Source organism: Lepisma saccharinum, chromosome 12 (genome assembly GCF_977018435.1).
Source record: "Lepisma saccharinum chromosome 12, izLepSacc3.1, whole genome shotgun sequence".
Lineage (NCBI taxonomy): Eukaryota > Metazoa > Arthropoda > Insecta > Zygentoma > Lepismatidae > Lepisma > Lepisma saccharinum.
Genome location: NC_139240.1, coordinates 21,572,186 through 21,598,343, shown reverse-complemented (window position 1 = coordinate 21,598,343; position 26,158 = coordinate 21,572,186). Strand labels below are relative to the sequence as shown.

Sequence of the window (26,158 nt, the reverse complement as noted above, 5' to 3'; positions counted from 1 at the left end):
GAGGATGGAGCATCCTATCCTAATGCTGTCACCATATCCTCATGGATTTCCTTGGGACTCAACCTCTTTTTCAACAGATAATTGATCATTGCTCGTATCTCTTCTCTCTTAATTTTTCTGACGTTATGCACTTAGCACACTTCTAGCTCCTGCAAAGATGAATAGGATGGTTCAAACTGTACACCGTTTTGCATGTACACTTACAAAGAATTGCTATTTCAAATCCCCAAATTATTTTTAGGTTGAACTATGGGAATCGTATCAGGCTCAATACTTATGGGACACCCCTCGTACATATGGTTTTTGTATATGTATCTTTATCATAAGTTCACTAACTGTCTCTGACTTCACTGAACGTCATGATTAGCAGAAGGTGGAATTTCACCAGCTGTCTCTCATTCTACTCAGCATGAAATGTTACTATTGCACTTAATAACTACGTATGGTTTCAGATGCTCAAAAGTAAACTTATGCCTGTTTCTCTCCACATCACAAGAAACAATAGGCGCATGTTGTAATTTCAACAAATCGGAAATGTGCAGTTCACTTGGAATACCATCCACATTTTGTTTCCCTTGATGAATAGAGCAAATGTCCTTTAGGAGCTTGTAGCCAGAATTCTTTGCGAACCCATACTGAATCATGTTTCTGAATTGCTGCAAAGGAAAGGAAACTACAAATTTTCAGACAGAAACATCAGATTAGGCATTTGTAATAAAAAATCGTTAAATATGCAATATATCCTGATGACACTGAAAATATGCATTTGCATATGCTATGTGCAAAATGGCATAACTATCCGAAGCGTAGTCATCAATTTCAACTAATCTCATCCTCATTGTCATAATTAGCTAAAAAGCTGCATGCAATAAATAACAAATTGTACTTTTTGGCCCCACCGGCGCCCACCCAGCGTCGAATAACATGGGTACCTGGGGGAAACCCTGGGGGGTAAAGGCGGTCAGGGGCGTGATGCTGATCACATCACCCTCACTCACGACCGGATCAAGAAAGTGTGGGGCGTTACCCCCACACCCCCTATACGCCTTCATGGCGTGGTGCTATGCACAGGGGAGCACTTTACCTTTTTTTTTTACTTTTTGGCCCATGCATCAAGTGATCCAACCACGTGAAACCATTGTAACATCAAAACTCCCATGGTCCCAGGTTCGATACCCAGAGGAGGCACATTGTACCGTAACGTAGCTACATCACGTAACACAATGTTACTTCTACGTTTGGGATCAAACCAAGAACCTTTAGATTGTATTGGGTGATGTAGCTATTCCTCATTCATCTTTCAGATGGTTATCACTCGCTTGGCCTAAATGTGATAAATGCGAGAGGTTACCTTTAAAGGAATGGCGATAGAAATTAACTTAAGTTAGATTTGGGTTTTTGTACTCTCCATGACTGAACCAATATGGATTGGTTTAGAAAGGATATTACTTGCCTTACAATTAAATGAAGATTATTCCCACACTTGTCCTCTCAAATGTCACTTGCCTGACCTCCCTGTCAGACATCAATCTCATCACACACCATTGTCCTAATCGTTCTCCACTTCGCTTCTCTCTCACAATCTGCCGTCCTTACTCTCTCTCGTATTCTCGCCAACTGATCTCACTCCCTGTCAATTCCAACACTCCAAGCCTCCTCGTCTCCCAAGTCAATCACCTAATGTTTGCCTAATTGCATATTCCGCATTTCTTTCTCTGCTTCATGCTATGCTAAGACTTTATACTTCTTACCCAATACTTTGGGTACGATACGGTACAGTGCTTTGGATCCTACTTAAAACCGTAGGTTCAGTCCCTATTAACCTATCTATGCATAAAGTGGATTTAAAACAACAATTCAAACATCAAAATATACATATTTTGGAACGTGCGGGACAAATGATCGCCCACCTCTTCCGAGTCATGTGTGAGCAAGGGACCCGCAATTGGTATGTAGGCCCTGGCCATCAAGGGCTGTTGTGCCACCAATTATTATTATTATGGCATCATTTCGTACTGAAATCGGTTCAACCTATTACAAATGTTCGAAAGAAACTACATTTTCCCTCAATTTTGGCATGACATTGATAAATAAATTATCAGGAGTGGAATGCTGCATTTCATATTGTGGTGGTTTCCTATTGATTTTGTTTCTTAAGTAAGGAATCTGTTTTGCAGGCATAGACCAAGCTCCCATCCAGGAATGGCATACAACTGACATTGAGGTTCGGATAAGAGACACACATGATGACCCAGGTCTTATTGGACAGACTGGAGTTATCAATGGGATATCTGTGAGTATAGGGAGGCTTTTGTGTAGAGTTAGCTCATGCTTTCTGTGACCCTTGATCTGACATTGAGTGCAGGTTGTCATCGTTGGTAGATTTAGCATGAAGGGCATGGGGGCAGGTGCCTCTCCCAAATTGATAACTAGTATTATAAAAAGTATTGATAGTAATGATCAACAGATGTTTGAGCAATTCTTTTCCAGATAGTAAAAAGGTAAAACAAAATCTAACTGGGGTGGCTACTTGCCAGGAATTCCAGGAATTATGTGTGAATATTTCTTCGTAGAATGAAAGTGCAATTTTTATTAATCCAAATCCCATTCAATTTATGCATATTTATGAAATCCTGAGGCATGTTTTTCACAGTTTAGCTTTTTTTATTGAGGAAAGAACACGGAGCTGCATTGAAAATAAAACAGAATTCTCTCAATCCATTTACTTTGTTAGTGTTCTTTTGCGGAACAATCTATGTGACAGACGGTAAATTATTGCAAGATAAGATATCTTGAAGTTGATTAGGTAAATTTGAGTTTGAAATACTTATACAATTAACAATTTTTCGTAGATTATAATGTATCCTGTAACATTTGTGACTTGTGTTAGTAAATGTATTTCGAGTCTTGAGTATGTGAAATGGCAAATGTAAACTCTACGCCTTAAATTAAATTTTAATTTTTTGGATGTGTATGGGTGGTGAGAGGTGGTAATGCATAAGGTTGAAATAGAGAAAACATCTGCTTATAGCCTTGAATTTTTGGAAAGTTCGCCTTGAAAACCGAGAATTATACTTGAATTTTATCATGGTCCTAGAGTGGCCACCCAGAAGTGGCGTAACTCCACTTTTTGTGGAAATGGAGTCACATGTATAAGTTAGAACTGTGAAGTATCAACAAGTAAAGCCTTATGCATTACATAGATGAGCCGGATCACAATTGTAAGTCCATATTTTGGTTAAAATTACTAAATATGTATTCACATATCTAACACTTTTTTGGTACACGTAATTCCGTTCCCTCATCTTTACATTACAAACAGTCCAGAAAGTTGTTAAAAAATGTGTGGACAATTAGGAAATTTTTGGCAAAATTGATGAACTTGAAAGAGAGGCTTGTTTTGCTCAGAAAATCAAACATCTTTACGTTCATATTTTGCTCATTAAATTTTCATCCTCGTGGAAAAATTGACACAGTATGAGAAATGTGAAGCTGTTGAACTCCTTCCAACCGCTACAACTTTTTCCGTTTGCTGGCACTTTTCGTGGTTAAACAGAGTTGCACAATAACTGAAGAAGTGGGGATTTTATTAAATATGCTCCGAGGAAGGAGGCGAGGGAAAAAATGCAAAAGCAGTGGTATTTGCAAATGGTGTAATCACAAGGGAAGAAAAGTGAGGAGAGAGGCAGATCAGTTGGATTGGGGAGTGTGTGAAATGGAAAAATAAGGTATGAAATTTATGCTTCATCCTTTCATGAGCCAGCCACGGTTACCCCAGGGGCACACGTGATCAGCGTTAATGAAACCAACCATTGTCAGCTCACGTCATTGCAGTCTTGTGATTTTTTGTTACATTGTTTTTGTTGCAGTTTATTTTTTGGAACTATGAAATCTTTTGCATGTGGCCAGTGTGCTTTCACAGCACTAACTGTCTACGAATAACTCTTCTCCTCCGCAGCTTGATTTCTTCCATGCCACACGTGATGCCAGTCAATGGGTCCCCTCTTCGGAAGAAGGATGAGTCCGCTTTTCAAAAGAAACTTAATCCTGCCGACAGAGAAAGGGCCATATCAGCAAATGTCTACTATATTGCATTTCGTTGAACATTGCTCACAATGAATTATTATAGGTGCTAATGGGACCCAACCTGCTAACCCCACCGAGACACTTCCTAATAGCTCATATAAAATTTGAAAGCATACTTCTCCAATTCTCTTACTATCCTTGAGGAAAAAATCCTTTCACACTCACTTTTCAACATTTCCAAAGGATTCGAGGCAGTTTCTCTCTTCCTGGCTCCAGAGATCATTGCTTGAGTGCAGGTAGAGGTTAGTGAGAAGCCCCACAACTGCGTCAAAGTCTCTACCGTCTGTGGGGTCCTCTTTTTATTTTAAGTTGGAGAGGGACGCAAGACTGCTTGCACCGTACGGCCTTCCGTCAGAGAACCAACTATTCTGGTGCATCCTCTTGCCTTGAAAGTAGGCTTGTTTATTTTGGTTTTTCGAGTTCATCCAATCCACGAAGGTTTAATTAAAATGTCTTCACAGCGTATATTTCCCCATTAAGGACTTCTGAATACTACCCAAGGGAAGAGGAAACAGCTGAAGTACATATGATAATAGCCTGTATGTGTACTTATTATAGTGAACTGCATTGTTGATAACCTTAAATTTAAAAAAAATCATTTTAAAAACTCTCAACAGATGGCACGATATACGCATGCTAAAATACACTGACTGCTCACTGAATTGCGACCACCTACCTAATACTTTGTTGGTCCACCTTTGGCTCTGCGGACGGCCTGGACACAACGTGGCATAGATACCACAGTGCTGATATGTCTCCACGGGGATCTGACATCATATATTCCTGATGGCATCCCATAACAAGCCAACTGACGTTGGTGCAGGATGCATGGTTCGAAGAGCTCGTTCTACAACATCCCACAAATGCTCTATGGGATTAAGATCAGGGGGGTTAGGGGACCAATTCATATGCTGCATCTCTGTGGAATGTTCATCCAGCCAAACAAGTACAGTATAGTCTCGGTGGCACCGTGCATTGTAGTCTTGGAAAATGTCGTCCCCGTGTGGGTAGAAGTGTTACATTGTGGGGTGTAAGTGGTCCCCTAACACCTCCGATACACAACGGATGTCACACGGCGGTCCATACACACCAATGGTCCCAGTCCATGCCAACAGAAGCAACCCCACACCATACAGCCACTCCCACCTGCCTGTGCAGCACTCACCATGCAGGAAGGGTCCAAATCCTCGTGCTGTTGGTGCCACATACGCACACACCAGTCACAGTGCAGTGGCGGCGATTAGGGGGGCAAGGAGGGGCAGTTGCCCTTCCCCCACTTTTGCCCCTGCACTATGCGAAACCTTATCTACAAAGGGAAATATACTGTCTTTGCTCCTCCCATAGTTTTGGAACCCAATCGCCGCTACTGAACAGTGGTGTAGCAAAAGCCATGATTCATTGGACCAACACACCCTTTTCCAATCATCGACGGTCCAATCAGCATGCTCGTGGGTCCAAGCGAGACAAAGTCAGCAGTGATGCTTCGTGAGGAGTGCGTGACGAGTGGGTTGTCTGCTGTGGAACTTCATGCGTGCCAGTGTACGCCGCAAGTTGCGTGGGATATGGGTGTTGTGCATCCACTGTTGTATTGGTCCTGTAATTTCAGGACACTGATGGTGCGTTCAGCTGTCATGAGCCGTTTGACTCGACACTCTCCCTGCTGTGTCACCTTCTACAATTCTGCCTGTTGGTGGTCGTTGCCTCGTTTTCTTGCCACTCTCTGTACACATTCACTACATCTGACCAGTGTCGCTGTCTGGGTTATTGACACACCTGATGCTCAGGCACCCACAATCATACTCTTTTGGAATGACGTTAAATCCTGACCACCTCCCATTTTAGCGTGTGCTGTTCGACTAACATGTAGCATTGTGTCTATACATTCACCACGATACTTCCAGTCGGTGGTGGTCATTTGATCAGAGCAGCTGCTGGGCCGTTCCTTGTTGTTTCGAGGAGTGGTCGCAATTCGATGAGCACTCTTGTGTATATTCCTTGAATTCCAATTTCTTCACAGTAAAATTCGAATCAACAATGTAATCGAAAATTTCTACCGAACTTTAAAGAAAACTATAAAAGAATTGATTTTTGGTTTTTACAAAACTGTAATAAAAATATGATAACTGCTAAGAACTCAGGTACAAATATTTATCATTTGCATATAAGAAAACACAGGAACGTAGTGTAATTGAGCAAGTCTATCCGTACATAAAATCCGCCCGGCCAATGAATGAACTTGAGGAAACCTAGACTTTCCGCCTCCAGTTCAAGGGGGGAAAGCGGTGTTACTACTAGTTGCTACATGCCTGATATTTGTCCAGTCGTGCACGACAGCTCTTCCAGTGGGTTGCCCCCATCGCTCGCATTTCAGGAAAAGGCAGGGAATCGGATACCCATTCACTTGCTGCGCTGCGGCAACCATTAGGCTTTGCCGTGCTTGATCTTATTGTGGGTGTCATGTGTTTACAAAAGACTGAAATTGAAAATTCGGCAACACAGAATACTACGAGAATTTCCTCTCACCACGGCAACTTTACAAAGCCGATTGGTTCAGCGGTTCATGTGACCCTCCCTGGCTTTCGACAGAAAGGACAAAAATGGAATTTCCAAGACCATTCTTTGGCCGGAACCACTTTAGGCGAAGAGTTTTTTGAGCTCTCACCCTAAGTAATTGAGAGCGTGGACTTCGTTAGTGCAATGCTCGTCCTTCCCGGGAAGGCTCCAGGAGTAATCACTGTCGTCTGTTTTCACCCAAAAATTATTTGAAACATAACTACGCAGGGAAGACATTGTCTTAAGTTTTACCATTTATCAAATGTGTGTGAACTGTTGACACTGATGTTACGTCTGTGCTCCCACAATAATAGTTGAAAAAGTAGTAGCAGATTTTTGTCTTGACTCACACTGCCATCTATGGTTTACTAAAATTCAATGTTAAAGCTATTGAGTAGACAATGATGTTTGACCCAAGCTTTATAGTGTCAGGACTTTCAAGGCGATTACTTTCCCCATGTATTTTCAATATGATGTGAAGGTAACGAAGTATTTTTGAAAGTGGACAACACATTGTCCAAGTCCCGCATTAATATACGTTTAATTCATATTGTTTTGCCAAAACTATTTTGCATTCTACTCAGTACAATGATATGCTCGTACCTCCATGAATATAATAAATAAATACAATGTACATAGAGTGAAAATTAGCAGTACTTTGATGCAAATGTGACAAAACTGTTCTGTTCTTGCATTCATTATATTCATAATATTAATGTGTATTTTTTTGTCAGACCCTGAATAACTACTGTATAAATGCAAATGAATCATGCCCCAATGCTACTTGTACCTTTATAAATATGTATGTGAGTGCATTACTATTTCAGTTAAATATCTTGCTACTTTTTAAGAAGTTTGTATTTCATAGGCCCTGTTGGATGTCTCAAGAAAACTTGATTTATCTTTAGCATAAATTCCACGCATGCTAACTTATTACTTCATGAATCTGAAATATTATTATGCAGCTTGATATTTATATTTTTCGACAGACTAAATGGTGACTATGCCATTCGAGGTAAAATGTGGTATTTTATACATTGACATGTGCTTTTTTAAACTTCTGTACTCACGTGTTGCAAAAGGACATAATTTTAATTAGAAAAACTAAAATATATGGTTTTGTGTAAGATCACTACAAATATCTAGAATCCATTGATGTACGGAAAAGAGAAAATTAATGTGAGTAATCTTTTGATGTACAGGAAAACCTCGTTAATACGAAGTTCAAGGGACCAAAAAATGTCGACTTCGAGTTATCCAAACTTTTCAAGATGGTGCCCGTTTTCAGGTGTAAATAAAGTAGAGTATAAATTACCCCCACAAAGGATGTTTTATACTTGGTGGTAGCTCAGAAAATAAGCTTAATATGTACTATATAATAATATTGTACGTTTTAAAGAAAGTGTAAAAAATGTTACACAAAATGAGATCACGGAGCTTAACGCGGACACAAAGATTACAAGGAGTCGGTTAACACCATTTATCCTGCCTAGTTATACAACCTGTTATGCACGGGGTGCATGTTGTGGCAAAAAGTCTTATAAAAAACGGTATTTTCTTTTAATTGTGCAAAGTTGTTGCTCTTCCACGAAATTCTTACAATTTTATTCATAAGAAACCCGTTTGCACGGAGACCTACGGAAAAGAAAACAATCTCGTTTATTGCAAGAAGTGAAACTCGGAAGAATCTTAACGGTAGTCACACTGGCACGAGCAAGATACGGGAGATAATCGGACAGAATGAATATTGGATTTTATGTGCGTTCACTAGAACATTGTCCGTTACAGGATTAACTGGTAAGAGAAGATTCTCTTGGGAGAGAACACAACCTTTCCCTGGCACAAAACAAAACAAATCGAGCCTGTAAATTTTGTTCTGGTTCGGCTGTCTAAAACACATCGTAAAAAAAGTCACGTATTCTTTGCTTAAGTTAACTTCATATTCACCCCCCTCCCCTTTTTCAGGGAGCAGTCTAAACTCTTCCTCAACTTGCATTGTAATCCACTCGGAATACACACAACTTGCAATGTTTGCACCCAATGTGTATCCTAGGACACATTAAACAGTGCCGCACTTGATAATCACTCTGGTTTGGATCCCACTTTAAACTGTATATTTAGTCCCCCGCTTAGCTCATCAGCATAAAATGAACTAAAAACAAGTTTTACGAAACTTGTGTATTTTCAGATTAATTGACAATTTATTTATTGAAGGTTTCAGGAGTATTCTGGAGGTCAAACACTCGCTCCGCCAAAACTTTTCCTCTCGTATTCCTATTTTTTTTTTATTTTTTTTTAACGCTAGACTAAACACTGGCGCCAGCTGCAGCGTAAACACAATGAGACAGGCTGGAAGTTAGAGCAGCAGGTGGCAGAAGGGAAATCATCCGCATTTTAAAAATAATGCAGTTGTCGAAGACCGAACTTTTATCAGCAGTGTGAAAAAATCACATTACCATGCACACCAGTGGCGGATAATGAACTGTTGTAGGAGAAAGAAGGGGGGTCACTTTTCTTTTACTTGTCATGCGGTTTTTGTTCGTTTTAAAGAAGGTTTTCAGAACTGTTTGCTTTTTTTTTAGATGCCAAAGGAGCACGTGTGCGCACACGAGCAAGAACATCGTGGCCGAAACAATTAGCAACGGACCCCCCCCCCCTCCTGTTTACTGATAGATAAAGGGGAGAAGTCACTCAGACAACAAAACACTGTTTTGGGAAATTTTATGACCGGCACAGTTGGGAAACGTATGAAGCAGGAAACTGGAGTTGCAACATACGTAAGATCGACGTCAACTTTTGCGGGAAACCTAGATGACAACGCATTAAGAGGGTTGACGATCTTTAGTTGGCCTATGCAGCTTTGATTATCTGTAAAAGTTTCCCTTTTTTTTATGAAGTTCTACAGGGCACAAAGAACACGCTTTTAATGAAAGTGGTTACCGGAAGTTGTCGGCTACCAGGCCAAAAGTTGCTCGCTCACGGGAAATTGCTGTATCTCGAGCTCAGAGCTAGACAGATGGGTGAGACTTCCAGTCGCCATGCGTCTTGTATTTTGGAACATTCGTGCGATCTTATCTTGCATTTCTCATCTGGCACTGGTGAATATTTCCAAGGTGGCGCATTCAGCGGGGAAAGAGCTTGACCTCCCATGCACATTGACAAAGAATGTCAATGTCCAGCGGGCATTTCGGACTGCTTCCCTCGAGTTGTCAGCTGCTCTTAGGACAAGGAAACATGTCAAGGTCAAGTTAAAATAACATCTAAGCTGTTTCCACATTCGATCTACTCTTGTCGACTTACGCAGGTGTCTACTTCGAATTAAGCGAAACCAGTTTTGCGGAAGGGTCTTGTAAACAACTTCGTATTAAAAATTATCCATATTTCGATTTATTCATACTGAAATACATTATAAATCCTATCTTATCGGCTGGGGAATGGGAAGAACTTCGGATTAAAGGGTACTTCGTATTAACCAATGTCGTATTAACGAGGTTTTCCTGTAGTCTGTCGATATTTCAAGTTTTTTTTTGTGACATCATGTGCTTGAATCAAAATCTGACATAAGAATTCAGCCTCTACTTAGGACTTATGAGTCATTGGTAGTGTATTCTACATGCTAGGTATTAATCAGATTATTGAAGTTACTTGACATGTCTGGTTAATTATTTGTATAGTATCTAATTAAACACTATTTTTACCTGGATTTGTTTTAGATTAAATCTATACTTATCTTTTTTTCAACAACATCGAGTAAGCTCTACTTCCATAGCAACTGAAAACAATTGATTAGTGATTGTTAAACTGTTGAGCATTGTTTTTTCAAAACACGGTTGTTGTTATGGATGTATGACTTTGACATCATATACGAGTACTCGCGATCCATTTTTCTTATTTTCTTCAGATTTTCCTACAAAATGACAGTGACTACCAACAGCTGATTCTAGTACTTCGAAAAAGAATTCATATAAATTTATTTATTGTCATTGCAAATTTAAAATTATCACTTCCTCATCAATTATTGGTAAATTTGTCTGTTTCTACGTAATACAAAACCAGGGTGGCCACTCACCGGAAATTCCTTGAATTCTGGGAATTGTGCATGAATGATTGGTCCATGTGTCCAAATCATGAAGAGGATGGATGCAGAAAAACTACCATTAAGAACATACAATGCACAAGGATACTATATATACCATTTAATTTAATTGAATTATATTTTTTGGATACATTAGGATTGCAGACCCCCTTTATATTTTTAATACAGGGTGTCCCAAAAGTCCCTTAACAGCCGTCCTAGAGACGTGTAGTGCAGAGATTGACATGATTTGAGTATATAGTAATACTGTAGGGGTAGGGGGAACATGATTGCTGTGGGTGACCATGGCGGCGGCCATCTTGGTATCCGCCATATTGGATGGAGGTCATTTACGTAATTTTAGGCTAGAATTGCACCAGAAACAAGAATATGAAGTCAGTTTTCAGATATCTTTAATCTGTGAAAAGTTATTGATGCAATGTTGAATAAATGATGACGTATGATAAAGTATGGAAATTGTGATAACTGATATCATATCTCTTTTGTTGCAAGTGTAAGTGACAAAGAACATGATGATATCCAATGAGGAACGAATTGAGATCATCCTCATTTCCACCGAAAGGAGTTCACGGGACATTGCCAATGGCTTCAATCAAAGACATCCGTTTAGGCCGCCAGTGTCGCATGTTATTGTGGCCAATGTGATGAAGCGGTTTAAAGAAACGGGTGCAGTGCACGATAGATGTCGATCGGGAAGACCAAAAACAGCCACGGATGAAGAAACAACAACGGCAGTTCTGGCATCATTCGTGAAAAAAATATTCGACGACTATCCGCCCAATGTGGTGTTAGCAAGAGTTCGATTAGCAGGATTATGCCAGAACACAAGTGTCATCCCTACAAGATGCAAACGCAACAACATCTCAGTGAAGATGATCTTCACAGGAGGGTGGAATTTTGTGAGTTGTGTGTCGTGCAACTTGAACGTGAACCTGACTTCTGGCGAAACATTCTGCATAGCGATGAGGCATTTTTTTATACCATTGGTGAGGTCAACCGTCAAAACTTGCGGTATTGGTCCTCTGAGAACCCGCACTGGGTAAACCCGGGGAACGTGGTTGGGCCAGCAAGAGTTATGGTGTGGTGTGGAATTTGGAATACCCAAATCATAGGTCCATTTTTCATTGAGGGGACATTGAATGCAGAGACCTACCTGCAGTTGCTACGCGATCTTGTCTTACCTTCAGTGTGTATGCCGGATGGGTCTTTCCCAGAATTTTTTCAACATGATGGTGCACCACCTATTTATGGGAACATTGTTCGGCAGTACCTTGATGTCCAATTTCCTGGTAGGTGGATTGGCAGACGAGGACCAAGAGAGTGGCCAGCCAGGTCCCCAGACCTTACTCCTCTTGATTTTTACTTGTGGGGCCATCTTAAGGCCATGGTTTATGCAGTTCCAATACGTGATATGCGTCACCTTCGTCAACGAATCATTGAGGCCTGTGCCGCTGTCACTCCCGAAACTCTTTTGAATGTTCGCGTGCATGGGAGACTTGCTTACGGATGTGTTTACGGGAGCATGGAGAGCACATTGAGCACATTTTGTAGCGCAATAACTTTTCACAGATTAAAGATATCTGAAAACTGACTTCATATTCTTGTTTCTGGTGCAATTCTAGCCTAAAATTATGTGCCACACATATACCTTCCCATTTAAAAAAATTGACCTCCATCCAATATGGCGGATACCAAGATGGCCGCCGCCATGGTCACTCACAGCAATCATGTTCCTCCTACCCGTACAATATTACTATATACTCAAATCATGTCAATCTCTGCACTACACGTCTCTAGGACGGCTGTTAAGGGACTTTTGGGACACCCTGTATATTGAATAATTAATATGTAAGGTTGAAATAGAGAAAACTTCTGCTTGTACCCTGGAATTTTTTTAAAATTTTGCCTTGAAAACTGGGAATTATACTTGAACTTTATCATGTTCCTAGAGTGGCCACCCTGCTGACACAAATACATTAATTGGGACTAGATTTACTGCACATTTATAAGTTGACACATGAAATCAAATCTAGGACTTATTGTTCTAAGTCACATAATTTCCGATGTTTCTGACAATTTCCCCTGAAGAAACAAACTCTCAACCTTAGCTCTTTCTTCTTGTAATCGTTGTTAATACAAATTAGAAATGGGAGAGATTAATTGGTACTCCATCAGAATCACCTGATTGATATCTTATGCCTACATAGGCCAAATTCCCTAGAGTACCGATTAACCAGTTCGATTTCTAAGAATATTATAGGTGACGATATATAAAAGGACGTTAAAAACTGTACTTTAATTTTTTAACGTCCTTTTATATTCTGGAATTGTGAGTAATACGCACCAAACCTACAAAATGGTATAGGTGACGATGGTATGACTATGGAGGAGGCCATTGAAAAATAAATTAAAATAGTAATATGACAGTAAAAAACTTCTTACGTCACGTGCCAGCAACACATACTTGTTAAAAACAATTTAAGAGTTTGTCCAAGTGGAATCATCATCAGGGCTGGTCGAGATGGGGACTTGGCTGGCGTCATTCGCCATGTCAGCTGGAAGATGTCGTTGCAGTCTTGCAGTGTTGATAATGTTCTTAGTTTGTTGAGATTGTTGGCTGAGGGAGATGGGTTTTTAAGTTTGACTGTGTTGGCCAAAGACATCATACAAACCAACTACCAATTACCACAGGATTGCATTTCCTTTTTTCCACATGTTAAATGAAAAATAGAACTGGATGTTAAGGAAGGTGTACACCTGATTAAAAACACAAATAATCTTTATTTATCATGGTATAACACGGTCAAACTTACAATCCCATCTCCCTCAACCATCAGTCTCAACAAAGAAAGAACTTACCAACACTGCAAGACCGCAAAGATGACATCCGGCAGCACAGCGAGTAGCACCAGCGTAACCTCAACTGCATCCCCTTTGCCATCTCTCAACCAGTCCTGATGATGATTCCCCCTTGGACAAACTCTTTAAAGTGTCTTTTACCATCTGTTTGTGTGTTTGTGTTGCTTTTTGACAAGTAAAACAGTAATGTACTGCATAATGAGGACTTTAGAAAAAAACTGAGGATTCTGAGGGAAAATGTTTACGGTTCATCTGGGAACCCTGTCAATGCTATCTGTTATCAAATGGTTCACTTAAATTCTTTCTCATTTCTTAATAGGGTGGCATGTGCACCGTGTACTTGGCGAAAGAGGACCGGGTTGTAAATATTGTAGCAGAGCACTTGGAACCGATTGTCCCCTCGCAAGGGGATAAAGTGAAAGTCATCCACGGGGACGAAAGGGAAGCTTTTGGAATACTTCTGTCTATCGACAACATGGAGGGAGTGGTTCAGTTAAGCCAGGGAGACGTCAAAATGGTCCAGCTTCGGTACTTATGTAAAATGAGATCCTAATTGTTGTATCTGTGGAGTGTAAGACTTAAACATTTTCAGTAATACATTGAACTTATCTAAGTGGAATAGAGAAATTCAGCAAAGTGACTAAGCAAAAGAAAAATGTACTGGAATAAACTTTACGCAGTCAAACATCGTGTGTATTTATTTCTTTGTGTGTTGTTTGCTAAATAATTGTAAGGTTTTAGGATGAAATACATGTCACAGTGACTTTACACTTGCAATATGTTTTCTTCTGCTAGTAGTAGTTTGGGATGGACCATGTTAGTGCTGACGTCAACAGCAGACAACTGAGCACAATTGAGTCCAAGCAAAGTAGTCACATGGTTTTGGCCTATTCTGTAACATTGGATTTTTCATCGCAAGTGGTAGCTTTAATAATTGTAACAGCAATTATGAAGCAAAATTGTGATGTGTATAGTACGTCCATGTATAGATGAGATTTCAGAGAATATGTCTATATATCACATACCTTACAGAGAATAAGGTAAAAAATAACTGAAGTAAGAAAAAACACATTTTTAAAGAAAATCTAGGCATTCCAGTTTCAAGCACAGCAGAAGCCGACCCGAAGCTCAGCCAGTCTCAAGTGCAATCATGGTGCCGCTATGGATGATGGGAAACCAGCAGCGACACCACCCATTGGCTGCGATTCCGAACTGGATGCTGCTAGGAGCATTCACTTTTATTTGATTCCCTAGTCCATTTATCTTTACATTGATGCATGATACATGTCATAATTTGGTTTGATAACGACAGTCTCAGTTTTTTGAAAGTTACCCCTTTCAATGGAAACCCAATGTTATCACATAAGGCAAAACCACGTGTGAAGATTGTTTGGACTCAATCTTGCAACATGATGTCACACTAATATGGTCCATTCAAACATGGAATGTGCTTTTACAAATAAACCATTGTATTTTCCATGCCAACATACCAACTGGAATTTAAAAGCATAAGAACAATACATGTTACCATCTTCCAATGGAAGCTCTTATTTGACAGAGCAGTGTACTCAATTGCCGGACCGTGGCCCAGTACTGGGCCCTGGCATCATGAGAGGCTGTCCTGAAATTTGTCATTCCAGTTTGCTTAGCAGTTTTCATTGTATTTTGTAGTGAAAATATTCTGAATGAGTCCAGAGCTCGGATGCAGATCGTCTAAATAAAGGATCGAAGCCACTTAGTTTTGAAAACTGCATACATATTTTCTCTCTCACTGCAGTATTTCTCCAACCAACATAATTAAAATCAAATTAATATTATAATTAGTTTTCAAACAATCAGAATAACATAATAATAATAATAATAATAATAATTCCTTTATTTAGTGGGCAAGGTTCAGCCGTAGGCTGCTCTACCACCTAACCCTTGTCATGAGCTACATAAGAAAAAATAAGTACATATAGAATAATATGATAATATATGAGTACAGATGGAAAGCTCGAGTACACTAAAGAGAAATAAAAAAAAATTACATTACCTACAATTATGAATATTCTCATTAAAGTAATATTAGTCATAAGATAATATAAATGTGAAAGGACAAAGAAAATAAACAAAATATATAAATGTGAATATTAACATAAGGTACAAACTTTAGGTTAAAAAGATTAAAAAATCGACAACTTACGTGTGTGAGTATGAAGTTTGGGTACAAAAACTTCATACTCACACACGTAAGTTGTCGATTTTTTAATCTTTTTAACCTAAAGTTTGTATTTAATTGTGAGTAATTCGCACATTACCAATATGTTATTAACATAAGGTTGCCTTTAAGTAAATAATAATAATAATTTGAAGATAGTAATAAAATTCCAATAGTTACAGTTATAGAATATAAGTGTTTTGCCGTTTGTTGAGTGCCAGTATACTTCTAGTATGTGCTACTGTTTCTGTAGAAGCATTTCTTTCAATTAAACACAAAACCAGTATATCAGGATGTTGAACAAGCACAACTCAGATGGTTTGGACACCTCAGCAGAATGCCTGAACATCGAATACCTAAACAGGAGGCAAGAATGGGAGGATTGGATGTGAAGAGACCGAAAGGAAGACCACGTAGGACATGGAATGAGGGAATGAAGGATATCCTGAGCAGGAGGAACATCTTGTAAAGTGAAGGAAGTAAGTTATGATCGTGACAGATGGCGAGCTCTCTCTAAAACCTCGACACCAATCGGTGTCGGCCTAGACAAAATCAAACTATTACTCGTGATTATTCCATAATTTATTAATTAATTTTTAATTTCAAGTGTATATATTAATGTATAATGTAGGTATTTTAAGGTACATGTTAATGAATAAGGTTTGATGCTGATTTAACCAATTTGTACTTAAACCAATTGCTAATGGAGCAACGTGAAGTTACACTATTCTTGTACACGTGAATTTTCTTCTTCTTTCAGCTGGGAGTGATGTGGGCATAAGAAATAATGACACCTTATATGTTTATGGGATTGGTAACCTTTTACAAGCATTGCAAATTATACATATCATAAATTAACATTTTTACATCTTTTTTGGAATAGACTAGAGGGAAATATCGTCCTTTGAGCGGAGGGTGCTTTTGAGTTCATTGTACCTCAATCGGACGAAGTATATCCAGTATACAATGTTGAAGAGAAGAAAGCTGAGAGGAAATAGAATAAAAGACATGAAGTCAAGGTCCTCGGCTGCAGCCACATCTAATGCTCTGAAAACTGTTTTCACCATCTTCCATGATGCTTTATACCCACCATATTTCTTCTTTGCATCAAGGACACCCTGTTTGTAAGAGAAATAAATGTTATCTATGGAGTATGCATACGTTGAAGTACAGGGTGATTCATATAAAATCAACACATTTTCTTCTAGTGTTATTCCAACAGGAATAAATCGTAATGTTCCATGTAATTTCAGATGGCACAGGGAATTTGGGAGATTCATACATTCTCAAGAGAGTGCATGGCTATGCAGGATTTGATAGCTGTATGTCAAATTTAGTTCTCGTATAAAGTCTAAGAGCGGGGGATCGTAGATAGGCTATGACAGCCTTTAGCCACTCGCTTGTTAGGCGAGAGGAACGTTGTAAAAGGAAGGGGGTAGCTCTGGAGAGCACGTCGACACTAAACTACAAGGGGACTAGCCCCGTAAATAAGAACACACGGACATATATTTAAACACTACCTTTGACTGAACAGGCAGGGGAAGGAAAGACAAGGAATGTTCGTTACCTGGAGTTCTACGGCGATCTCTTCTCCGCTGGTCCTTGGATCGACGTGGTCCTACTCTGAAAGAAAACGGACGAGGGAGCAACTCCGGGCTCCAAACTCTGTACTTTCGCCGACCGATATTCTAACGATAACTTTAACTTCCCGATAATTCGTTTGCTCCTTTTTCTGAACTTATGATCCCTGTGGAGCTCTCTCGCGTAAACTGCAAACAACTAGACACGGATTTCTTTTGTAATAACTACTTCATCTGACGGAAGACAACTAAGAAAGATATTTTCTCACGCGACCTATTTATGTGAAATTCGAACTATCGGCCGTTACGACGGTTGCTTCGATCGCGTCCTCTCGCAACGGCAATCCTGCGGAAGAACGCTGATTCCTGATGTCATTTTCTAATGCAATGTCAGCGGAGTTTTTCCAACTCCGCTGAAGGACGCTGTCGCTATGAGCTTTTAAGAAGCTCTTTTTCAATGCTTCAGCGGGACCCTTTTTATAATGTGATTAGCTTATTTATTTATGATACCCGGGTCCTAGGTTCGATTCACGTCTGCGGCGTGATACGGCACACCGCTCTGGGGCAAAAAATTAAGTTCACGTAGGGAAGTTAATTTTTTGAAAACCTGCTGCTTAAAAAAAATATATAATAAAAAAATGGGCGCGACTATTCATCCTGGAGGGAAGTTAATTTCGTGTGTAGACCTGCTGCCTAATTAAAAAAAGTCGTGGCTACCCATCCTGTCCAGTCAAGGATAGAAGAAAGTATATTTGAATAAAAACCAAAGAACATACAAAAAGGCAAGAATGGGTATAGAACCAAAAAATAAACACAACATCATATCATGCAGAACCTAATTCTAAACTGCTGGGTTACATACTGAACCGATTTGCGGTTCGCGAGACTGACGGCGTGCGTCTTATGAATCTCGGGTGGCGCTGATAGAGCAATCTCTCGTGTCAGCGCTGACGACGAACTTATTTATCACATGTCACTCGGCACGCGCTGAAGCACTTGCTGCTTGCCACTAGAAGGGAGTGTGGAAGTTATAAATAACTGAAACGTAATATAAACGGTACCGCCGAAGGGCGGGTTATTTCATCGTGGCTAGCCAAGGGAACAGTTTTGTGACTGTCCCCAAAGGATTACCCCAAACGCTAATTACCTGGGATTAACGTAAGAAACTTCGGAAGGGAAATGGCTGAGCCCCTAAGATCCAATCCCTGTATCAAGAATGCTATTCAAACAACAACAAAAAATAAATAAATAAATATATCGGCACGGATCAATTGAATAAACGGCTGTCAACTGCCAAGGAAAAAAAAACAACCAAAGGGATGCCGTAACCTTAGAATGAAATGTTCGAAGTATAGCCTCATTCCACGAGATGAACGTGAAAAAACCCAATGTGAAATATCCGCTTCCATAACTTTGTATTGAAGTATATCTAAAAAAAAACTCTGTTCTTAGAAAGTGAACGAATAGGAAATGGTCCCCTGGTTTGCAGTGAGTGCTATTACGGAACCCGGGTACAGAATGCAGGCTGTCAAGAGGATACTCGGCTCTGTTGGTCGTAATTTGAGTCCGGAATTCCGGGACCTAAGCGGAACGTGAGGTTCTCAGGCGCATGCGAGGTCCGAAGTCCAGAATGCTGCAGGCGACAATTCGTTCAACTCGTCTCGAGCGAAGTTGGTTCCTTGGCGTGGAAAACTCGTGGGTGTTTCTAGAACTAGAACGCGATGGCTGGCAACACTAACTTTGGCGATAAAGAAGATAAAGAGAGAGAGAGAAAGATATCTCGGTCGCGAAGGACAGATCACCGAGCAGGTGCCTGTGGGGAGGGGGGTGCACGAAGTCGCCAGTGTCGTTGGAAGACACGAGCGGAGAGAAATCCAGACCACAAGAAAGGCGACTGATACTCAGTTCGTTAAAAAACAAATGGGACCTGGCAACCCTGAACGGATGCCTCTCCGAGCAAAGGGCAGTTATAAGTTTTCTGCAGCACATAACAAGATCCGAGCAAGACATCGCGGGCACCTCGCGAGAGGTTTTTCCGTGCGGGAAGCGAGACGCCAGAAGGGGGGGATTGGCCGGTAGACGTTAACTGCGCGGAAAAGGTTGCGTGCCAGACCCGTCGCCTCTGGTTTGCCTTATGACGTAGGCAACAATCAACCGTACATTTAACAAAATGAGCCGTTTTTAGAGCGAGCTGACGGTGGCGCTCGCGGCGTGGATTTCAATCGAGGTGCCTCCAGATTACCAGGCTGGGGACGAGGAAAATAAACAAAATGCTAGTCGGCGTTCAATGCAAGTTTAGGGCACCATTCCTGGTGGGAGAAAATAAGCCATCCCAGAACAACTTTGGATCCGAAAAACGATTTAAAAGAAAGATAAGTCATCATACGAGGAGTGGGCAATAAAGGCTATCGGCCCATCTCTACTTCGAGGACGGGGTAACGGCCGATCAGCGGACAGGTCACGCGCCTGTGTGCGGGATACCTCGACGGAGGCGGGTGGAGCCTGGTGCGAACTACAGACTGCAGGCTCCACAAGTAAACTGACGGAAGAGAGTGCGCTTACAGGTTGCGGCAAGGGCGGAACCATGACTGGGGCCTTACGTCATCGTGCTGAAGTAAGATTGGAGTAGTATAAAATACGGTATTATTAACACAAAATTTTTCTTGTATCAAAATTAGCCAAAATGCCTATAAAAGTTTATTACTCAAGTGTCCCCCTCTATGAAATTTAAGATTTTTTGCAATATTACTGGGATGAAGAGGGAAGAGAAAAGAAGACCCCCCCAAATTGATGTGGCTAAACCTAAATTTGCTAAAATTGCTGTTTATAAATTTGTTAAAAATATGGCTTTTCTTGATATTGTTTTGACCACACTTAAAACTAAGGCAAAATGTTTATAAAATCTTATTGCTACTGTGTAAAACCTACGATTTTTGAGCTTCTGAGAAAGGATGACCTTTTTTTTAGATTAATTTGGATACAGCTGTATCTGTCAGATTGTTTTTTTTATAAGATTGTTAAAAATATGTCTCTCTCGACACTATTTTAGCTTTACTTAAAACTAATCCAATAAGCTCAAGAGTTTTTTGATTACACTGTAGTATACTGTAATATAATCTTAAATACTTGTTTGTTTAAAATATTTTTGTACTATTATGTTAATATGTTAACTTGTAATATTCTGAATTAGGACTAGGCTTAATTGATATATCTAATACTAAGAAAATATAATATGCAAAATTCTTCTAGAATTGCTCTGTCACTCTTTCATTTCTTACATTATAAACATATGATTTTTCACCTATAAGAATAACACTACATATGGTATCATCAGGAAGTGTTTCATGGAATTCACAGATAATTTTAATGTTTGTCCTATCATTAACCACAACTTGTTTTCTTTTTGAGGTGTTGATGACAAACATGGGTCTCTGTGTTTTGAATTCATCTGGTGAGTAATACATGTCAGTATTCCTAATTGTGACCCTTTTGAATGCTGTAAATGCCTCATATAACTTAAGAAAATCATCCTTGGACATGTTTAAATTATAACTTTCTCTAGGGAACACCTCATTTCTGCCATTTTTAAGATATATGTTTTTGATGTTGCAGTTATCAAATTTACTTGAATTTTTTTCTTGATTATTGTGTCTTCCAGTCTGAAACAGTACCACCACAAAATCTGGCATGTCATATTGTATACTGGAGAATGAGTTTGTAGCATCAAATTCATAATAGCTACCAGTGGCAGGCTTCTGCACACATTGATATGTATAAAATTGTAAAGGCACCTGTGGATTTTTTAGTATATCTGCTTTGTATTTAAGAGCATAACTGGCTTCATATTCAACTACTGGAATTCTTAGCTCCATAGTCTGAATAAGGCATTTGCCTTCATCAGGTAGGGTATTAGGCAGAGCTGCCCCAGTAGAGTTTAATGAACTGTACCTCATCAAAGCATTATTATCATTGGCAGCTCTTCTAAATGTAATTCTTAAACCACCTTTCCACATAATTTCTTTATAATCTGAGAAGAATCCTGGCAACAGGCGCATAGGAAACAGTACTGTGTGGCTTTTAGATATAATTTTATCACCAGCCTCAAATCCACCTATTTTGTAGTAAGAAGCCTCAGTTTTAGATAACTTTAGTGTGGCCAAAGCTGTAGAGGTAATACCAGGGTAGTCTACTCTGTTTATAACAACACCATGTTTTCTAATCTCGATTTCAGAGAACAGATGGGGCACAAAATTGTCTACCAGTCTTATATTTGAGTTATCTGGATAATCTATACCATCGAGTTTTACAACATCAAATTCAATATATAGGTCTGCTCTGTGAGGGTGTATAAAGCCATCCCCTACATCAAGGTCAACCTCAATCTCTGTGTTGGCTTGATTTAAATTTGCAAAAGTCCTCCGGTTTGGAGGGAATGATTGTAACTCATAACTCTCAATATTTTCCATTTTATTTATTTATTTATTTTTTGTATGTATTTTTATTTAAATATTAATTTCTATGATAGCAGTTGTTGTGGCTCCAGCAAAATCAACTAATTCTTCTTTTTCATTAGTGACCATCAACTCAATATAATCTATTCTATTATGGCACACAGGAAAATATAATGTTGGTGATGGAGTGTAGATGATCGGTTCCATAAATTCAGAGTTAGGTTTGAATGTTGCAATAATACCAGTTTGTTTGTGAGTGCCTATGCCATTTGATTTGGTGATCATACCCTCGGCTACATTACAGTGAATATTTAGAGTTTCTATGGCTAAGAATTTAGGTATATTAATAGCAGTGTGTTTAATAGCTGGTTCAAGTTTTGTGTTGTTCTCGAATCCTAATAGTTCTCCTATAGTACCCAGATCTACTGTCTCTGTAGCAGACACAATTTCTACTCTGTGAGTAACAGAATTTTGAGTTAACAATATACCTCTAGGTAACTGAGCATTTAGAGTGGACAGGACAAATTATATTGGCCTGGAGTAATGAAAATTTTTTTGGTCACCAACTGCAATTGTGTTGTTGTGGTGTGTAATATTGGGGATCAAGTACATGCCATAGAATGCTCTGAGAGCTATTGTTTTGGGATACACTATATCATCATGTAGTTTGAGTTTCAATATTGAATTTTGGCTGGTAAGATGGAATACTCCCATGATGTTTTAGATACCACAAAGCTTTTTGAAAATTTTCAATTGATGGTTTATTTATTTGAGACAGATATTTAAGAACAGATAAACACAAATGTCCACAATTAATATCTTTGAAATTTTGAACACGGGTATTATTATAATAAAGATTAGTTGATTTTAGATATTTTACTAAATTCTCAGGTGGAATACCTCCAAATGAATCAAACACAAATGCCTCATTGTTTAAATATTTAACATAACAAATCCAGTGAGTGCCCTGATTTTTGTACTTATCCAAATTGACTATGCCACACTCTTTTTTGAGTGGTTGTTCTGGTAAAGAATCGGACATGTACACACCTCTAAAATGTTTGATGCCCAGTGGTTTGATTAAAGCTTCAATATCTTGGTTGGTAAGCGGCTCTTGTTTTTTTTAAACTTATTTATAACTCTCTTAAGACCTTTGCCTTGTTTTTCTATGGCCAGATTATGGCGCTTTTGTTCATCTAATTCTGCCTTATTTTTCTTGGCATCTATTACTGTTTTTGCTATGGCAGCCGATCCCCCAGTCAAGCTCCCCATGGCCTCCAATGCTGCTAAAATAGCTGGGATACTAAATATGAATCCACCTATATGTGATTTTTTTCTAGATTGCTGTAATTTTTTTAATTGTGGGGTACTAAGTAACAATTTCATACCATGTCCCTTGGCAAGACAAGAACTTTTCTTCTTGTGCTGCTTTTTGGTTAGAAGACTATCAATAGTTTTAAGAGATTTAAGACCTGCATAAGGTATTTGATACATAACACCCTTGGCCTTCATTTTTGGTTTATTATATACATATTCTGGGATTAACTAGTTCAATTAAATTGTATCTAATTTACTTAATTTATTACAACCCCCACCCCAGTTTTTGTTTAGTGTTCCCCAACGCTGCAATTTTTTCACCTAAAGAAGCATCTTTGCTTACAAATCTACCAAAAGCAGCTTCTTCTAATTTTTTGTCTGCTACATGTCGCTTGTCAAGATCAGTATGTGTGTTGTATGCTATGTCATGGTCTCTGCAAGCAGCATCTAGAGGATTAACACCAGGGTCACCTCTGTTTAATCTATGGTCTAGTTTGGTACCTGGACCACAATACTGATAGCCTGGTATGTGTAGCTCAAATGGCAGCTTGTTTATGATGTCATTAACCAGCCCTCGACCCTCGGAGATATTCCAAAATTTAGGTGGTAGAGTATTAATAATTTTTATAAGATATCCAATGCCCTTAGTGTCATTAACTATAAAATTAGACAATTTTGTGCTTATCATGTCCATAATTCCAACCTTTTCATTGTAAAAATTGTGGTTACCGGCATTTTCTTCCCCAGCTATTACTAGTAATCTATCTACAAGTTTCCTGACATCGTCAACCCAGACAAATTCTTTAGGCAGAGTGTTGTACTGTTTGATTCCACTACCTGTTTTGATTTGTGTCCATATAGGCTTGATTAAGTTATTGTATTTTGCTCCACTGCTAGACTTGACTCTTTTTTGTGTGGGATCATTGTTCTGGTATAGAGCATCTGATTTTATTAATATTTCTTTGTAGTGCTCATAGTCTTGATCTGTATAGCTACCAGGTCTCTTACGAGTCATCAGTTCCCACAATCCAGGTGTTCCAGGATACTTAACAAAACCACCTCTTTCTCCAAGATGAGATTCTGAATATACTATTAGATCATCTCCCATAAATGTTACCCTAAAATTGCCAATTCTATGTATGATGCTACCATCAACCTCTGTATCGGCATATAAACCAAAAACCTCATCTTTGTTGTCTTTAGGTGTGCTTAAATATTTCTGAGCAAGAAGACCCAATTCAATAGGATCCTGAGTAGCTTCAATTCTTCGAGGAGCAACAGGACTAGGTGTATGAATACTAGAAAGTGGGGTGATTGGATAATCTAATATGTTCCTAGCAGCTACTGGTACAAGCTCTGTGATTAAATTTTGATTTTGCTCTGTAACAGTTTTGATATTTTTACCTAGTTCACTAATAGCATCAATAATCGGCTGTTCTGTGCGCTTGTGTTGTTCATAGATACCTCGGTTCTCTACTTTCCATCCCTTAAATCTTTTTACAAGATAGTCTCTTAATTTAAGATCATCAATAATTGGTCTTTTCATGGTTATTTATATATGTTTCAATGTCTAGAAAATTGTTAATTTTATTTCTGTATTTACCATTATTAGGTTTTCTTGTCATATCAATTGTAACAAACCCATAACTATCCTGGTTCCAGCACCTACTGCAAAACTTAGAAAAATTATTGTAGCTTAAGTCACCACCTACATATTCATCATGTATGTGTTTGAGGTTGGTATGGTCTTGATGAAACACACATATAAAATTGCTGTTGTCTCTTATTAATTGTTTTGGTATTTTAGAAAAAGTTTGTGCCAGGTAGAAGCAATCTATATTTTTGTGTCGGCCCTGTGTAAAAAAATTTCTAACCTTGTTTTGGTTTTCCAATATAATATCATCAAATACAACAACAGAGTTATCGAGACATTCATGAAGTGGTTTAACATCTGATTCAAAAGTGGCTATATCCAGTCCATCATATAGATTCATCAACTGCTGATATTTTATTTGTTCTAAACTCTTAGAGAAGACATACAAGTGCCTATTTTTCCAGTCTAACCAGTTGGGTGCCAATATAAAATTATCAATCATTAGTGTAGTTTTACAACAGGCCGATGGCCCAACAATAAGACATCTAATATTATCAGGCAGCAGTTTGCCATTTCTCTTATTCTGCTGTTCAGGATCTGGTAGTCTTTTTATAACATCCCAGGTGTTCATAGTATCACTTTGTCTGCCTCGATCCAGCTGTGTTCTTGGAGTCCTAGCCATTTGACAAGTAGCTTGTTGCCTTTTTTGCGGATGACTTTTTCTATGAGATATGTGTCAGGCTGTTTAGTTTTGCTAAGTTCTTCTTCATAGAATCGGCCCTTGAGGATTTCGTTGTGATGGTCTTTTATTATATATGTATTACGAGCCCCAGGTTTAACTTGAACCACTGTAAATAATTCAGTACTCCAGTTTCTGGTAAAGCCTCTTTTGAATATGTGCTTATATTTACTGATTCTTACTTGATCACCCACCTTGTATTTGGCTTTTCTTGTTGTTGGCTGGTATCTAGGATAATAAACAGTACTGATCAATTTTTGCTCATCAGATGAAGTTACCTCAGAGGGCTTCATGTTGATTGTAGTGTGAACTGAATTATTATATCTATCTAAAAGTTCTGGTAAGATAGTAAGCCACTTATAATTACCTTGAAGGGTAAATTGTTTATACATATGATTTTTTAGAGTTCTGTTGAATCTTTCTACAATAGAGGCCTTAAGATCACTGTAACTCGAGTAATGTTTTATTGAATGGCTTTTAATAAATTGTTGGAACACTAAATTATAGAATTCTTTGCCATTATCTGTTTGTAGATAGCGTGGTGATCTTCCACTCTGATTAATAATTGTCCTGAAGGCTTCTGTAACACATTTTCCGGTCTTAGATTTTAGCGGCAATGCCCAGGCAAATTTTGAAAATGTATCTATGACAGTAAGTATATACTTGTATCCTTTGTTGACCTT

The 26,158-nt window shown here is 38.9% G+C and overlaps 2 protein-coding genes across 4 annotated transcripts in view; one reads left to right on the top strand and one right to left on the bottom strand.

The window, feature by feature from the left end:
- The window catches only part of Spt5 (Transcription elongation factor subunit Spt5), a 110,775-nt gene extending 96,427 nt beyond the window's left edge, over positions 1-14,348 (top strand). For 2 of the 3 annotated variants that reach the window (XM_083133169.1, XM_083133170.1), the window contains 2 exons: positions 2,178-2,293; positions 13,914-14,348. In XM_083133169.1, coding sequence (XP_082989295.1) covers positions 2,178-2,293; positions 13,914-14,147 — 350 coding nt within the window. In that variant the 3' untranslated portion in view covers positions 14,148-14,348. The remainder of the gene's footprint in view (positions 1-2,177; positions 2,294-13,913) is intronic. The other variant, XM_083133168.1, reaches the window with a different exon arrangement.
- A 2,190-nt stretch (positions 14,349-16,538) lies between these two features.
- LOC145996261 (glycine receptor subunit alpha-3-like) overlaps positions 16,539-26,158 on the bottom strand; it is a 73,295-nt gene continuing 63,675 nt past the window's right edge. The window contains exon 9 of the mRNA XM_083132687.1: positions 16,539-16,912. Within this exon, the coding sequence (XP_082988813.1) occupies positions 16,679-16,912 (234 nt within the window). The 3' untranslated portion in view covers positions 16,539-16,678. The remainder of the gene's footprint in view (positions 16,913-26,158) is intronic.